The sequence below is a fragment of the Python bivittatus genome, unplaced genomic scaffold, assembly GCF_059951505.1.
Source record: "Python bivittatus isolate LINGU-HERP-01145 unplaced genomic scaffold, Pbiv_v1 ctg000220_np1212, whole genome shotgun sequence".
NCBI lineage: Eukaryota > Metazoa > Chordata > Lepidosauria > Squamata > Pythonidae > Python > Python bivittatus.
Genome location: NW_028277048.1, coordinates 38,429,636 through 38,447,583, shown reverse-complemented (window position 1 = coordinate 38,447,583; position 17,948 = coordinate 38,429,636). Strand labels below are relative to the sequence as shown.

The following is a 17,948-nucleotide window of genomic DNA, read 5'->3' as shown; positions in this document are numbered from 1 at the left end:
AGTTGTGATAATGTCTATTTCCCATTCAGTCATCCCAGTAGGGCCTCCATAGAAAAGATTCCTTTAATTAAATTGTATTTTATGTGACAGGTCAAGTGGTTTTTGTCCCTAGAGGATAAGAAGTTTGCTTGTACTGAGTCAAGAGACCATTGGTCCATCTAACTCAGTATTGTTGGCATATGGTAGTGGCTTTCCAGGGTTTCAGTCAGAATTCTCTTCCAGTTGAAGTCAGAAATGCTATAGATTGAATTGAGACTTTTCTGCACACATAGCATGATCTGCACCATTGAACTATGGGCATAAATCAAACTATCTATTTCCCATCCCCAGATGGAGACCAGAATGCAAGATCCTGATTTTATAATAATATATATAATCTTCTCTTTAACAGGAGCATATTAACATCCGCAGACATTGTCAGAATATTTATCATTAGAATAACAATAATAATTAATAATAACAATAATAATAATAAAAAATGGTAGGAGAGGAAGAGTGAGGCAAGTCTATAGTACACAGTCCTGTGAGGGCAGCATAGCCTTTTGGAGACTCCACTGCCATGTCGTTCAAGTGCCCCCTTCCATATTTACACACTTGCCTGGCGTCCACACCCCCAGCTAAGCTGGAGGGAAAACAGTGCATTGAACACAAAATTAAACCCATCAAACCCTCACCTCCCACCCACCCCCTCCCCAAACCTGCCTTTTTGACTTGTTTGTTCCTTTTCCATAAAACTTCCCATCAGAAATACATTATTTACACATAAAATAAATAGAGCGGTAACCTGATTTGTGTTTGGCCTGCGGCAAACAGTCAGAGGTACTAGGGAAAGTATGGCTTGGATTCAACTCTGTACAGAACCGTGTGGGGAACCGGGATCAGCCTGCAACCCCGGCATGGCAAAGCCGGGCACCTTGCATATTTCAGGGCCTTGCATCCAACTGCCAGGAAGTAGTATAAGGAGACTGGCCCCTTCCACTGTCCCTTGGCCCTTCTGCCCTCCCCAATAGCCATTTTCTGGCCCTAGAGCAGTGGTCGTGTCCCACAGTTTCAGCACAGGACAGGCACACCATCTGCAGTTACAAGCCGGCCTGTAGTGGGGTCATAACTTCCTGCCAGGTAGTAAAGATCTTGCCGATCCTGGTATTTCTTGCTGCGGGTCAGCTGCTCATAGTGTTCACGTTCAACCACCTGGCACTTGTGAGAGATGGTCTGGACATCATTCTCATCCTCATGGCATGACTGGTACAGCGCATTCTGCAGAAAGATCAGAAAAGGTATGAAGAACAAAAGTGATGACCTGGCTCCACTATTAATCCTTTGCAAAGACTGGTGTCAGCCAGCAATTGCCCAGCATGGTGGAAATTTGCCACATTCCACACACGAATGGAATTACAGACTTGTTGGATCAGGTATATTAAGTCCACCACTTTATTCTCATAGTGGTCAACCAGGTACCTACTGGAATTCAACTATAGAGCATAAAAGCAAAACTGGTCTCAGGCTCTTGTTCCCCCAAAACTGGTCCTCAGAAGCAAGCTGCCTCCATACTGCTGAACTAGTATGGCTGACAGACACCGACAGTCTCCATTAATTGGTTTATCACCTTTCAAGCAAGCCATATTAGTGTCTGTCACAATATCTTATAGCAGTAATTTTTATCATTTGCCTATGCACTCTGTCAGGAATAAGAGACAGATACTGCAGGACTCTCACCAGAGTTTCCTCATTTTGAGCTGTATTGGGGGGGGGGGGATGGCGGCTGAACCTGCAGCTATTTTTATTTTGTGGGATAATCTTGGGTTTTAGTATTATGATAGAGGAAAACATCTCCTTCTCCACTGTCTTCACATCAAGCACAATCATATTCTTACCTCATTTCCTCCTCTCATTTATTTTCTCTTATAAATTCCAAACACTTAAAATTTCCCTTATAGGGAATTTGCAGAGTGGTATGCAAATGGTTCTCATCTACAAATCTTTCCTTGGTTGTGACCCAGTTGGAAGCATTGACCAAGTAAACCAGAAAACCAATTAAAATTGATGTGCATGTGTGGCGTTGGGGGAGTTCACCCAATCTTGTCAGAGGATGCTGATGTCTTGTTAGTCTTGGCTTTTCCCTTGTAAAATTGTACACGTTGCAGTAGGTGAAGCAAAGGTAATGTGAGGAACGAAGGGAAAGGCAATAGAACTCGAAGCACTAGTTCTATATGCTTCGTTCCAACTGAATTCAAAGGGACTTACTCTCAGATGTACACAACTATAGGCTGAGAACAGTAAACTCGGACGCTGCTACTAAGGAAGAGATAATAGGTTCGTTCCCCCCAAGATATGTCCTCCATTGCTCCTTTCTGCACTCTTGTAACCCAGGCAGGGTTAGGCTCACAGGAACAACCTCCCTTTTACAAGTACCACAAAATCAACCAAGCAAACCCCAGAGTAAATGAGTAGAAACAAAGAGAATCCGTGGCCAAGGCAAATTACCAATTCCACTCCCTAGGCATATCTAGGGATGATTTACTAATGAAAGCAGCGGTGTCCGTTTGAATTGCTATAGATCAGAGATACTGGCCGCATCATTTAAGAGGAAGATTCTATAGAAGACCCTGCTGTGGTCATTAAGGGAAAGCCTTGTTAATTACTGCAAATCATCCAGTGATCTATCTGTAGGTCCTGATTTCTGTTCTGCTCCAGCTCATTATGCCTTTTGATCCAGCACAAGAGGAGACCCCTGCTTGCCTCCCCCTCCACTCCATTTCCTGGTTTCTCCCCTCACCTTGCCGTCGCTATGTCGCTTGCCCAGCTTTGTCTCCTCAGGATGGTAGAACCATTTTACTTTGACAACCATGTTGCTGCCCCAAGACTCCCACATGCTTTCAATGCGGCCAATGTAGGGCAGGTGGGGTCGGCCAGCTGACAGGAAAACAGCACAGTCGCCAATGCGCAGAGTCTCCTTGCCCCGTACAATTGCTTTGTAGAACAACTTCCGTGCTTTCCCCTTCATGCCACGACGCTGTAGGAAAGGGACAGAGCATGCAAAAGCAGAATAAGCGGCAGCCCGCGTGACACCCAGGGTGCCCCTGCCTCTTGGCTGTAAGGCCCTTGGAAGATCCTCGAGGGAGTCTGTGGGTTGCCATGGAAACAAAGCTCTCCAAGGGGGAGCCTCCAGATAGCAACTGAGCTTAACTAAAGCAAAACCAGGCTCTGCTACCGAGATCCCAACGCTTTTGCTTGAGGAGGCCCGAGAGAGGATAACCAATGAAACACAAAGGGGGTTGCCCAGTGCCTCGTACATCCTTTATGAGGTACTGTTGTCCTCAGGGGATTTACTGACATGGAGTGCAGCCCAGGACTAAGACCCACAGAACGTGTCTGGCGCCTCAAAGGAAATGGCCATGCCGACTGTCCGAAACAGCAAGAAGGGGAGCCCACTGCATCTGCCACAGCCAGGTACAGCTGCAACAAACGGCCCCTGCTCTGGAGAAAAACGATTCAGAAGAGGCTGTTAGTTGGGAAAACTCTTCCATCCTGCACTTGCAGCACGTTTACAGAATATGGCCAATGTTGGAAAATTCCTGTTTAAAACAGGGAAGGCTGCTGAATATCAGCTACTAAGCCATAGACCTTGTTTGAACAATCACAGCTTGGTTAAATAAGTCAAAATATGAACAACCCTTCCTCTCCTGCACACAGCTTTATTCCTTTTTTTAATGCAAATGAGTGAATAAACAAGCCTGGAAGTGCTAGCTAACTATGATTTCCTTTTTTAAGGCTTCAAGACATGGTCTGAAGATGTTTTCCCAACGCCATGAAGGTTTCCATAATAGGAAATGATAGCTAAAGGAAGATTCCTTGGTTTGTTTTCTGTTCAAAAGAGGCGCAAAACAACTACATGCAAGAACACAAGGCTCATTTGTATCGTGGGTGCTGAGCAATTCTGAGGAAATGTGCAGCTGCTTTAAATGCATGCACATACGAGCACTCCAGCGTGCTCTCAAGTGCCTTCCTGCATATGAGTCCAACACACTGCACAGCCCCAATGTTTATAGAAGAAGCAAATCTGCTTGTTTTCAGTGGGACATCCTTCTGAACAAGGATGCTGAAGACTGGAGTATTAGCATTTCAATTAGCCTTAAAACAATGTGAAAACAGGAATTCACAGTTCTTTTGTCAACAACTAGAGAAAGGGAAATCGGTCTTTCCTTTCTGATCAGCAACAGGAAGAGAGTCTGAAGCTGGGAGGAAGCTTCCCAAGTTTAGCCTCCCCTCCTGTCAAAAGTCACAGAATGGCTGGGATCAATAACCAAATGCATGAATCACTTCCTTCCAGCATTTCCTTCCAGCTCTGTCCCAAAAGTTCAGGCCAAAAAGCTTCCAAACCACCTTCAACAGTATCATCTTCACTAGCAGACAAAGCAAATTCAAACAATTTCCCCTGGCTTGCATTATGTAGTCCAGACCCATCACGTGGAATCCTGACATTTCCCATACCTGAGTGGGGTTCCCAGACCATTTCCAAAGCTGGCGTGCTGGCAGAAAAGCAGAGATCTTTGGCCGGTTTTCCACCGAGGGCAGCCGCTGCCGGCGGGAGAACTCTTTGGCTTTAGAGAAGCTCAGAGTTTCTTTGCGCCTGAGCTTGCTCTTGGCCCCAGTGCCAAAACACCTCTGCAAGGTGCTGCTCTTTGAACGCAGGGCTTCAGACTGAGCCAGCAAGGCAGGAACTGGGTGTGTAAGACAGGTCTGCACAAGCAGTGTGGAGTCCTCATCATCGGAGCTATAGGAGGAGTCCTCGTTGTCGGAGGAGCAGAGGCTTGAAGTGGAGCCTGAGCCAGAGCTAGAGGAGGTGGACGATCCAGAAGATGATGATGAGACGGAAAGCCGTGTCAGAAAGCGGGACGGGACGCTGCCTCCCAGATCATCCACCTCATCTTCATCCATGTCTGAATAAGAGCTGTGACAGTCACTGTCACAGTGCAGCCCATACTCAGTTTGACCAGTGTATTTGCGTAATGCCAAACCCATAGGCAGTGTGCTCTTCTTCTCTTTGATCCCCAAGGCTGGGTGAACATAGCCATGGCCAGGCAGTGACCCAAAGTCCTTGTCACTCATCAGTAAGGCCTTGCAGTTTTTGTTTTTGGGTGACGTCACACCCTCATGATCCAGCTTGACCAGATATTCACCACCAACTTTCCTACGCCCACCCTTACCCAACTCAGTGTCCAACCGTTCAACTTTCTTGGCACGCAAAAGCTTCTGAGCACAGGGCAGAACCAGGCCAGCATTTCCAAAAGCAGAGTAAGAGTTGGCAATGCGGCTAAAAGAGTCTGAGCCAAAGCCATTTCCGAATATGGGAGCAGCAACACTATGCACAGGGAAGAGCACCTCTTTGGCCCGCAGCTTTTTGCTGCCACCATTGAGCTGGAAGAGGTTTTGCCGCAGGGCTGTGCCCTTGCTGGATGTCTTGCGCTTGTTCTGGGTCACAGCTGTCCAACTTAGCAGGGGGCTGCTACGACGGCTCAGGAAGTGATCTCCAGGCTGGGCTTTTGAACTTGAATGCAGCATATCAGATTTACCTGCAGGGAAAGGACAGGGTTAGAAAAGTACTGGTTAGGGCTGTCACCTGGGCTATGGAACTTGTTCAAATCTGCATATGCCCTTCCCTAAACAGCTTCTTTCATTTCTTATGGTTTGGAATTGGCAAAACAGATTGCAGAAGGGGAAGCCCAGATGTTCTTAGGCCTGATCCTAACCCTTTCCTTTTTTCCCAGGTCAAGCCCTTGATTTCTCTGACCCTTCAAATTCCATTTTGAAACTAAAGATGTTACATCTCTGGAGCAATTATGATATAGATGACAGATGATAGGTAGGTAGGTAGGTAGGTAGGTAGTAACTACTTAAACCAAGAATTCTACATTTTACTACAGATCATTCTAACTGTGTAGGATGTTTTAGTGGCCAATAGAGGATGTACTGCTTTCACTTTAAATGGATTTCATTTTCCCTTAATGATATGAGCAATTAGCCAAGTCTGATTGGTGGATCAGTGTTTTATCAAATCCAATACATGATCCCTGAATCCAGGCTGGAATCAGCTGAAGATGTATGAAAAAGAAATAAAATCATTTATTGAAGTAGTCATTGTGAGAGGGCAAGGAAATGGTTTTGAACAGTTATGAAAAGAGGTTGATTCAAGGCAATTGTAATTTGAGAAACAGTGAAATGCTGGTGAAGAGTTCACAGGGACTTGCTTAAATATTTTCTTCCTTGCTGCAATTGATTATTTTCCCTTAAATGCGTTCTAGATCTTCTGCAATTATAGCTTTAATTTCCTTGTCTACGTTTTCTTTAGACATTTTCCCATCAAGTTCTTGTGGCATATTGGATAGGATCTTGAACCTGAGAGCCAGATAGGTTTGTATATTTTGTAGCATTGTAGGTTTTTGGGATTTTTCTGTTTCACTGTTAGCAAAACTATGTTTTTGCTAATGTTCTGGTTGTTTATTTAATAATTTGGGGGGTATGGTTTTGTCTTTATTATTTGTTGATAGTTTCTTAACCAATATATACATGTGTACATAATAGAATATTGAATTTTGCATGACAATTTGTTTTTACATTATATTTTTCATTTGTCTTCTTTTTTACTGAATGAGGATTTATTCTGGACTGGAGATGCATTTTTTGTCATTTCTGTAGGCTGGAAACTGCTTTGAATACAGCAATTAAAAAGGCAATATACAAATTTAAAATAAATATAAAACCCAGTTTCTGACCAACTATAATTCTCAGTATATGATCCTGGACCAATCACATTCTAAACTGAATTAAGTTCACAGGCTTCTGGGAGAATAAGATAGGATGATAAAGCCCTTGAAAGAAATACAAGAGAAACTGACTTACCAGCCTTTTCTTTGCTGATCATCTTCTTACTTGTGCTTTTGGTTGACTCAGAGACTTCACATCCCTCAGCACAAAGGCTTGGTGCTGATTCACTGGAATGGGGAACATCACTGGAAGACCTTTTATTACGACGGCAGGAGGTGGAGACTAATAATGCAGGAGAAGGCTCTGTGCCTACAGAAGAAGGATTAAGTTAGAAGTGTCATGGACAGATTCAGATGAAAGATCATTGTCTCATCTCATTTAGATCTCACTTCCCTCTGACTTCTACTTTTAAGCATATTCCTCTCTCTAGCCTACATTGTGGTGAAATATTCTCTGACCCACAAAAGATTAACGCTATAATAACTGTATTTGTCAGTTGTTAAGATACTACTTGAGTGCTTCTGCTGCATCAGACAAATACCAATCTCTCTCTTGAAACTGCTAAATCATCTCCCTTTGCCTCACAAGCCTTCTACTCTGCTAATATCCACATGAGACTTCCCCACCTGAGATGGGCAAAGTCCTTCCCACTCCATTGCACAGAATGTTAGATACACTTTTGCGTCCAAAGAATGGCCCTTAGAATCTTAGGTAGTTTTTCAGGTAATTTTTAAAGGATCCCAGCAAAAAAGTACAAAATAGAATTACCAGTAGATAGGCTAATGAGGGCTAGGAAAGCATGGTAGCTATAATTCTAGCATTAATCCATTCAAGCACACTTACACTGGATTTTGAAGTCTGGTGGCAACATGCGGATATTAGACACTGCAATGTGGCCAGTGTCTCCATCATCAAATTCTACTAACACTGACTCTGCATCCTCCTCCTCATCACTTGAAGACCCTGTGGGCAGAAACTGTGTTACCTTTCAGGCCAGCTTCACTGTAACTGTGGAAGAAGCTCTGGCCCACTGATTTGGTTGTCTACAGTATACTTGATTCTTCCCCATTATGAGATCACTATTTACCAGTTTGCTCACCTCGAATGACATTGCCTGGGTAGAGGCAGCGAGACTTCTGGCTCCAATAAGCGCAGACCCGGGTGCCAGGTGGGAGGCTGCGACTTGACTGTGGCTGCACATCTAGAACCTGGAAAAAAACCAAGGGCATGGTTAGCATATACAGTAGGTCACCATGTTCGTAGCTAGACACTGAAGAGATTGTCAAGTACCAACTTTAGTGTATTTTAGGTCATTGTGCAATTATGGTTACAATTAAGCTTGAGCAAAACCAAGAAGAATTGCAGACTGCAGTGGTTTTGTTCCTTCCTTTGGCATCTGCCCTTCTCTCATGATTACCAAACAACTACTTTCACTTTTGCCTTTTGCCTAGACATCATTGAATGTATCCTATTTTCTAACAAGAAGGTTTCTTGCTCCCCAAACTGTATGTTCTCCAGATATTTTGTTGGAATAAACATTTATTAAGAGTATCTGCAACCAAATTCATTGTCTTGCTTTGTATGTTTTATTTTGTGCAATGGGTTGATGTGCTCTGTGCAAGAACTTCTTGGCATTTGACTACATCTGACTGTAAGACTGCCTCCTCTGCCAAAGGCTACATCTGGGAAATGGGAGCCCTGCATCTCTCTGTATACTTAATGTGCAGTATGATCCACAAGTGAACACACAGAAGTGTGTATGAATATCCTGTTCCCCAAAACACTCTGGCACTGAAAGCAAGAAACTGGATGTGACTACAAATCACACAGGCTCCATGATTGCTCTCACCAGCTGTGAGGCTGCTGGAGAATCAGTTCTGAAAGACAGGTCAATTAGAGCAACTTGATCCACATAAATGTACATCATATTGTATTCTTCTCAGAATGTGTTTTTTTCCCCCCAAACTACCTAATCTCTACTATCCAGAAGGCATGATCCTTCCAAGTTCTCTCATTACAGATAGTCCTTGCTTAACAACCATTCATGCAGAGACCCTTCAAAGTTACGATGGTGCTGAATGAATGGTAGTCACGACTGGTCCTCAAAGTTACAGCCATTGCAGTGCCCCCATAGTCACGTGATCAAAATTTGGGTGCTTGGCAGCCCGCCTGCATTTACAACTGTGGTGTGTGCTTCAACTCTCCCTACCCACTAATTTCCCCCCCATCTCTGCCCTTTTGGCCGCCCTGCACTCTGCCCCCTATCCCGCCATCCCTTGCTGCCTCCAGCTGACCCTCGCTGTCTTCTTCCTCCCACTGCTGAGGTGCACCCAGCCAAGACAGCTGCTGACCCTTCACAATGCCTCTTAGAGACCTTCATGATGCCTCCAGAGGCATCATGAAGGGCCAGCAGCAGCCTCAACCACAGCCAGCTGGGGGTGGCAGGGGTAGGCAGCAGCAGTGGAGTGCACAGCAGCCAAAAGGGCAGAGATGGGGGAGAGACAGGCAGGTGGGGGGAGTTGAAGCAGAGGCGAGCATGGCAGGGCAGTGGAGCCTCGTCTGCCGAAGGGAGCTTGCTGGGCCCAGCCAGGAAGGCGGCAGCAGGATGGAGCTGGCAGTTTGCGCAGGGCAGGAGAAGCACGAGATCCTTGCCTAACAACCACAACCAGGACTACCGTCACTAAGCAGTATGGTCACATGATGTTTCACCTAATGACCACTTTGCTTAGCGATGGAAATTCTGGTCCCAATTAGGGTCGTTAAGCGAAGACTACTTATAAAAACAAAGTAACCTTATGCCCAATATCTTGTGTAGCTAATCCCTGCACATTTGCAAAGGAAAGCCACACTCAGTAGGTATTACTCCCAGCAGAACTGAGAGTCCAGCTTCTCTCCCCCTGCCCACCCCACTGCCAGCCTGATTAATCACAGGCTATGATCTACTGAGACTTACCGCCTCCTGCAACAGCTGCTCTTGGGAATAGATTCTCTGTCTATTCCCTCGCTCTCCCTCAATGACAATGCTGTAGCTGTGGAACAAATAAGTGACAAGCATTTACACAGATGATGACCTGAAGGGATAGAAGAGAACCTAGCTTGGTTAATTTTGATAGATGTTTAACAAGATGTTCAGTTCTTGATTGGCAGGAGCTAGGCTGTTGTTCTTCCCTTTTCAGCCAGCACAGTACAATAAAAGTGCATAGTGCTGACTATTTCATTCCCAGATCAGTAAGAGTGTTAGTATATAAGTGTTCAAACTTTAGGAAGAAAGAAATGTTACACCACTGTATTCTCCAGATGTGCTGAATTGTAACTCCCACTTACCGAGCCACTGACTGAGAGCACTAAATAGTGCTAGTACACAATTTCATATATATTTACTCATGCTCTTTGCCCTGAGTCTCACTGAATTTAGTAGGATTTACTTACAGGAAACCCCCCAGAGAATTACATTGGAATATTTTTCATGGATCATACTTTAGAACCAGCAAAATGCTTTGACTTCCATGCATACTACAGTTTCCTTTTTGTGATGAAAGGCAATAGCTTGCCCAAGATCATAAAAGAAACTCATACAGAAGAGGAATCGGAATGCAAGTCTTTCCAGACTCAGTCCTTGGAACCAGATGGACTCTTGAACAAATCTATTTTTTGTTCTGATTAGTGGAAAGGGGAGGAAGAAGGCCCAAGATCTGCACTGTAGAGTTGGGAGAGGATAGGGCAGAGATCACCAATTAACTCTATTTGCAGATGAGGAACATGAATGATGAATACTGCAGTAGGTGCCTTTGGGTTTATTACTTTAAGGAAAAAGTACCTGGGTTTCTTGTAATCAGTTACTGTAACTGTCTATAAGCATTATATAGAAATGGGATAATAAGGGATAGATGAGAAAGTCCTGGAATGTAGAAAATGTCCACAATTCTAAATAATGGATTCATTATACAGTATCAACAGCAGTGGAGCCCCTTGATATTGAAAAATCTCTCTATAGTATCCTTTGTCCATGTTTATGGTTAGGTCCTTACATGTCAGGTGGCTGCAGACTCTTTACACTGCCAGCATAGAGCAGACTGTCCTCTTTGGGGATGAGCACACGCAGTCCATCCTGGAGATCTTCTTTGAGGATGGTGCATGACTGGGCTGCAAGCATAAGACAAAGCATGAATCTACAGTTAATTCTCTTCCTCATTTGTTTGTATTTGCAAACTTCATGGAGAGATCAGAGCTTGAAGAATTCAAGCCTGAAATAGGGACTATACTGCACCTTCCAGATTTGATCTGCACAACCACTCCAATCTTCTGAGCTACTCTTATCTTGCCAAGGATGCACTTCAGAGTTCACTTGGGCAGCTGTACAATCCCACTATATTTCACCTCTAATACTTCTTCTCATCATTATCCTTGTGTATTTTTGTTCTTAACTCCTGCTATGCTTGACTGCTATGGCTAGTGGTAGTTCTTTCACCTGGAATTCGCTAGGCCTTGTCAATTGCTCCACCAAAGGATAAACTTTGGTCCTGGTGTGTGCTGAGACTTACCAGAGGTCATATCTTGCTCTGTGCCAGTGGGTGGCATCTCTTCCTCTTCAGAGAAACTGCTATTATCATCAAACTCAAAATGATCCTCGATGGCAAAACTCTCCATCAGCCGACTGACTGCCCGGCCTTTGCACTGCGAAGCAAAGCAAAATGTATTTTCTTGCTTTACAAAGGCATGCCTCTTACGCACAAGACAAATGTTAAACTGGCTAGGACAGGAATGGATTATACAAGAGTATCCCACTGCCTCAACTCATTCTTAGTTCACAGCATCACTCTGGCCTTTGACTGAGGGGCTTGGCTTGGAATAAAAGGAGGAGGATGCCATGCCAATGACATTTCCATGTAGAATCTATAGGACCCCAAAATATAATTGTTTTTTAAAAATTAATAGCCCACTTGTAGAAGTTTTCAGATAAGAGGACTGAAATCTCATGAGATTTCAGGGATGAAATTGCTAAAATTTCACAGAGTATGTTGATACTGCATTTCAATTATTTTTTTTAAAAAAATGTTTTTCGCCAGTGCCAATGCACAATGATGCCTGAAAAATATCCTGAGCCCTGAGGAAGAGAGATCACCTGCTTGCCTCCTTTATTCTGGATAATAAAGGTCAGCTGTTTCTGACCTATCCAAGACCTGCACTATAGCAGTTATTTATAATTTCCTACCTGCTTGCTGACCACCTTGTTCTTAACCTTAGACAGCTTCTTGCCCTTGCTGAGGATGGCCTTGGCATTGCGAGGAGAGAGGGTCAGTGCACCATTCTTTCTCTGCCCAAAGTAAATAAGGATAAAATAAGCAAATACAAAATGCTCTGGACAAATATTTACTATACTACAATGTACCTAAACTGACATTTACAGCTGGAAGAAACACCCCTCTCCTCTTTCTTAGTGGCACTTATGATATCAATTACGTTTCGCCAAAACTGTTTTGTGGAGGAAGGCCTGCTGTTACCCACCACATCCCTTCTTGACTCCCAAAGCAGATAATCCCAATCCTCCTTCCCTGAGGACCATATCCAGCCCCTCTCTCTGCCCCAGCTTACTCTGAGAGCTGATTGCAGTACTTTGCTCTTGCGTGTGGCTTTCTTGAGGCGTTCACTGCTGAGCTTTCCTGCCTCATCACGGTTCGCAAAGGAGCGGGCCTGGCTGCTGGGGAAGAGCCCCTCATTGGTGGCTGATGTCCCAGGTCCGCAGTGAAACTCCTTGGCCTTGCTCTTTAGTTTCTTCTTGCTGGAACTCTCACAAGATCCTGCTCGGCATACCGGCACCTTTTCCAACCTCCCTAAACCTGGCTTCACTGGCCGCCGCTTTATTTTTACTTGGCCTTCAGGACTGGGGATTCGACAGGGCCCTGGTAGATCCAGAGGTTATAGCAATGAAAAAAATAGGCAAAGTAGAGCATGAAAATGCCTCAGTGGATAAAGCCAGTACTTTCTTTGCTTACACAGGCTGCCTTTTAGGCAAGTATAACATGAATAAGCTTATGCAAACCTATTTTGGGTAGACTCTTATCAATTAGCAATTTGTGAGCCTGCCCAAAGTCATCTTTTTTTAGAAAAAAAGAGTTGTGGCTCAGCATGTAATAGCAGAATCTGGCTCTTATAGATCCCAAATGCCCCTTTAGCTTAGAGGATAGATACTTGGAACAGTAGGTTCCAGGTAGATCTTTCCTTGTCACCTTACGTCCACCCTCAAGCACAAATCAAACAAAATTATATGATAATAGGTGGAAGGGCTAGATATCATCTCAGCCATTTCTTCACAAGGTTCATGAGGCTTCATTCCCTTCCCTTCCTCAATTTGGATAAATTCAGCAATTCACCAAAAGAGCTTTATTTCTTTTCATTCCATTACCTAGCAAACCCTGCCTCTCCTTTTTCTTCTTTGCCTTCTGATTTGCCTCCATTTTCACCACGGAGGAAGGAGAAGGGCCAATTACAGCAGGATTCACTGTTACATGCATGGGGGAGCTGTTGTCACTCATCAAGTCATCACCACCACCACCACCATCGTCACTTTCATAGTCTCTGTGGTGATTGTCATCTGTAAATGAAAAGAAGAGTCAAGACAAATTCACAGCTAGGGGAAATGAGGACCCACTTCAAGATTAGGAGAGGATTCTGGTACTCTGCTTCATCGTTCCAATGTTATAGTGCACGTATTTCTGCCATTGAAGTAAAACCAAGGCCATCACTGCATTGTTCCTAAGGTCAATATCTTAACATGGAGCTATCAAGAGAATGAAGCATGCAATTGAGGTTTTTTTTAATTAATCTTTGCTGGTAGTGTATCAATCCACCAGTTAGGATTCACTGGCTTTGGGTATTGCTGCAAGGCCTGATGTATGAGGATTTGGTAAAGCTGGATTGGTATGATGTGTAAGAATAGCAGAGGAAAGATTACTGAAAAATCCAACCAACAAACCAAGAACTCTGAATATGTTTTGGCTGAGTTACTCTCTCCCTCTACGTCAACCCCACAGTTGAACTGGCTATACACCCCCCTTCCAATCGTGGCTTCTATATCCTGATTCTTGCCCCTTTGACAATGAGTCTTTGTTCTTTTGGCTTTGGGGAGTGGAAGCAGGATTTCTGTCTCAGCATTGCCTTCCTGATAAGATGCCCCAGGAGCTTCAGGGGAAGCCATAAGCCTGCAGTCAAACAAGAGCGGACATTGGCCCCAGTAGAGGACATCATGTGCAGCTATTTTTAAATTCCAGAGCTTCCTCTGCTTGCCAGCAGGAAATATGCTATGTGGCAAGCTCCTCACCAGAGCTGAAGATAAGAGCTTTGCAGAAGGGTGGATTCGCCTGGGAATGGGCCTGGGAGAAGCTAATTGTACTAGCACTTCCTCAGTGGCATGGTGGAGAGATGAATACCTGGGAGGCATGTTACTGGCTGGGAGCTCAGAAAATATCCACTGGACACTAATCCCCTTTCTGCTATGCAGGTAAACATCAGTTGTCCCAGGGCCCGAGTGCTCTTTTAGCAGCAATACACAGAACACGCTCACAACTGCAGTGTTACGAATAGCGTCTCTTGTTTCCCATTATCATCTTTCCTTCTCAAGTGCCAACCCTTCCCTTCAGTCTGAATCTGTACCTGCATCAGCATTCCCTGTACTAGGCTTGGCCTCCAAGGGAGTGAGATCCTGCTGTGGGTATTTGGGAGAGGTTGCTTTGGAGCTTTTGGTTCGAGAAAGCTTCTTCTGGATACGGGTGCAAGGGATAGGCTCTTTCCGACGGAAGGGGCCAATGCTTGTGGGCAAGACTTTGTTTTTGACCTTCTGCTTGAGATGGGAGGCCTTGTGCACTACTGTGGAAGCCAACTTGTTTTGTGAACCACTCTTCTTGCAACGAACCTTCTCCTGCAAAAAAAGCAAAAATGTTACCACTGGTAGAAAAGGTACAGTATTCTTACTGTCTGGCATCTCCCTCTTGCTCAAGGAGGGAAATATACGTTAGAATCAGGAAGTTGGAAGAGACTGAAAAATCTTACCTGACTCTTTCACCGACAGGGAGGACACTGGATTCCCTATAACTAAATCTTGTCTAATGCTGTCTCCAAGGAAGGAGATTCTGAACCTTTTATCAACTGCTCTGTTGGCAAGAAAATTTTACCCTTGTGATCTTATCTGCATACACCTAGTTTCTATTCTGTACACTAACAAATACTTGTAACCATTTTTCTTTTAAGGCAATAAATACTTGAAGACAGTGACCAATGATCTCTGAGCCTCCTGAGAAACTTAAGATCAAGTATTATTTTTATACTTGTTTATTTAACAGTTGGACCCCACAAATTCTGTAGCGAGGTAAATAAGTATAACTCATCTTACTAAACAGTGGGGGAGAGGTGTGCCATTAAATGTGCAATAAAATGTAAGATGTAAAAGTTATGAATATTCATCTCACATCTGCTAAAAGAGCATCTGCCTATCCAGCTTGGTTCATTTTAGGAGCCTAAATCCTCATAGCTAATGTGAATATGACCATCTGATTGGTTTTAAAACCAGGGAGAGAACATGGCTGACTTGGTTTTCCAAAGATAGCAAGCTATTACTTATCCAAATGCAATGTAGACAGAAAGATAAAGTTATTAAGGTATATTCACCTGGGAACTTTTGATGCCACTGTAAGTTGTTTCTGATATTTTCCGTTTTTTCTTCTTGGGCTCCCCCTCGGCCCTCAACTCTGTACACAGTAGGGATAAGCTGTTTTTTACAGACCTGTGAATGGAAAAGAATGCACAAGTTGGAGAAAGCCCCATGGATGGATATCCAGTTCATTTCTGTGCAGGAGAGGAAACTTGTGCAGATGAGGTATACAGTTAGAGGAACATACAGGCACAGGATCTAAGCATTCTTGATAGAAACAGCCCCCAATAAATATACTGCATACCTCTAAAAAGACCTGATCTCTTTTAGTTCCATTTGTTTAAACGTCTATATTTCAGGCTGCTAGATCTCTATTTACAGCCATCCATGGGCAATCTGATAACTATGTGATGGGTATACATTAGATATTTACTCACACATATTCTGGGCCTATAAATAAGCAGAACTGGCTCCCACTGTTGTGGGGATCAATATCCATTATTATTATTATTATTATTATGGTGATCTTTTACTTCCAACTAGATATACTTTCTCCTTGTCTATGGATAAGGAACTTCTAGATTGATCATTCTTGAGATACCACATCACATAAAGAAACACTAACCTCCCTGTCTGTCAACATACAATAATATGTTACAATGAAGAACAATAAAGCAGATCCATACTTCAAAATTCAAATCCCAAAAAGTTGGGATAGTATATTTTCATCATAACAGTAGTCATAAACATTTCCCACATGCTATAAATCATGATTTTGTTAACTAATGCATTCTGTCTTTCTACTCTGATGAACTTTACAAATTGCCCAAATAGCCCTTCTTCAGAAATAAATAAGTATACCAGTTTAAATGCCCTTCTTTCCATTTTCAGAGTTAGGCCTTGGAAAATGCTGTCATGCTTAGGAGTCAAGCATTCTTGCTTTTCTTCATTCACTGCCTTAACTCACAGTGAGAAGTGTTGTAAGATCTGAATGAAGAAAGGAGGAGTTGAACATGACAGCACTTTTCCAGGCCTAACTGTAAAAATGGAGAAAGTAGCAATTGAACTTGTGCATTAATTTATTTCTGAAGTACAGGTATTTGAAACAAATTGGAAACCTGGATAGTTTCTAAAAGTTCAGCATAGAAGGATGATATATTTTATTTTAGAAGATAACGAAACAATTAATAATAGGAAGGAAGGAAGTTATGTTTATTGTTAGTGCGAAAACATACCACTCCATCTTGTTTAAGAATTGGATATTGAATCTGCTTTACTATTCTTCATTGTAAAGTATAATTGTATAGTCACAAATACCATTTTGTCACTTTGTATGCTTGTGAATTTTTTGTTGTGAAACTACAGGGTCTAAAAGCTCAAGCAGTATGTTCCCTCTATACTGGAGATAGGACTGGGCGTACACTAAATACTGCTTTGGCTGGCTCCAGACATTCTCACAAGATTTGGAATCAAAGTATACTGTCACAGAAAAATGAAAAATATTTCCATAAATATTACCAAGTATGAGCTATAATTTTGCTTAATTTTTCCCTCCTCCTGGTAACTGAGATGCAGATGGGCCCAAGGGCTCCTGGATCTCCTATACTTGGTAAACTTCTCCTTTCTCCCTTTATATCTGACCCCTGCACAGACATCATTTTGGAGAAAGTTTACCATGGGTGGGCACCCTACAATCAGTTTTCCAGTCATGACATTCTCTGGGCAGACTGTTATGACTGTATGAGGAAATGTGCTACTTAGTCACTTTTGTAGGGTAGTAATGGCCTGTCTACCCATCTAGGCCTGCTTATCTCCCACTTACTTTCTGGATGCATCCTCTAGCTGCTCCTCACTTATCCTTCATTCTTTTATATACACCACAGTCCACATATTTTTGGTCAGGGGGACACATTTGGCTTTAACAAGTTTACATAAAGAACCCTGTTTATGTTAAAATGTGTCTACCTTGCACAATGCACTGTAAGATGAAACTTGGAAGTTGCCTGATAAGAGTCAGCCCGAGAAGTTACTGCCTGAGGCAAAAGATAACAGACACATCCCAACTTCACAGACTGACTGGACTGGTATATACTGGAATGATATTTTCCATCACACCTGAGGTTCCAGGTCAATTTGAAAGTTCAGGACAGGTGATAAGGCATATTCTGCTCCATTCCCCACCAAGGGGAAGCTCCAGAGAGCTGAGGGGAAGTGGCTGGGAGGCTTGCCACTGCTGGCTCACCAATATCTGCAGCCTGTGGTAGTTGCTTAACTCTGCCTAATAGTAGGGCAAACTCGAGCCTTGATCCTCAGGAACTGGGAGTTTATTTTTTGGAAACAATGTGAACATGGTCTACTGCAATGGTAATCCCTTAAGGTTGTAGTACAGTATATGAAGGGAATGGGCTGGGCAGGTGTAACTTTTTACAGCTTGGTGCCTTTCCCTTGATGCCACTGCCTTAAGGCTTGGTATTCACAGAGATTCTTATTTCTTCTGACTTTCAAACACAGAACTCGACCCCTCTTCCTCCCATCTCTC

The 17,948-nt window shown here is 43.4% G+C and overlaps 1 protein-coding gene across 7 annotated transcripts in view; it reads right to left on the bottom strand.

Annotated features, from left to right (window-relative positions):
• Positions 1 to 353: 353 nt before the first annotated feature.
• BAHCC1 (BAH domain and coiled-coil containing 1) overlaps positions 354 to 17,948 on the bottom strand; it is a 121,436-nt gene continuing 103,841 nt past the window's right edge. For all 7 annotated transcript variants that reach the window (XM_088138367.1, XM_088138365.1, XM_088138366.1 and 4 more), the window contains 14 exons: positions 15,427 to 15,541; positions 14,416 to 14,680; positions 13,169 to 13,357; positions 12,358 to 12,665; positions 11,978 to 12,079; positions 11,307 to 11,439; positions 10,794 to 10,908; positions 9,719 to 9,794; positions 7,865 to 7,973; positions 7,609 to 7,728; positions 6,901 to 7,074; positions 4,492 to 5,573; positions 2,777 to 3,013; positions 354 to 1,257 (listed from right to left, as the gene is read on the bottom strand). In XM_088138367.1, coding sequence (XP_087994493.1) covers positions 1,051 to 1,257; positions 2,777 to 3,013; positions 4,492 to 5,573; positions 6,901 to 7,074; positions 7,609 to 7,728; positions 7,865 to 7,973; positions 9,719 to 9,794; positions 10,794 to 10,908; positions 11,307 to 11,439; positions 11,978 to 12,079; positions 12,358 to 12,665; positions 13,169 to 13,357; positions 14,416 to 14,680; positions 15,427 to 15,541 — 3,232 coding nt within the window. In that variant the 3' untranslated portion in view covers positions 354 to 1,050. The remainder of the gene's footprint in view (positions 1,258 to 2,776; positions 3,014 to 4,491; positions 5,574 to 6,900; positions 7,075 to 7,608; positions 7,729 to 7,864; positions 7,974 to 9,718; positions 9,795 to 10,793; positions 10,909 to 11,306; positions 11,440 to 11,977; positions 12,080 to 12,357; positions 12,666 to 13,168; positions 13,358 to 14,415; positions 14,681 to 15,426; positions 15,542 to 17,948) is intronic.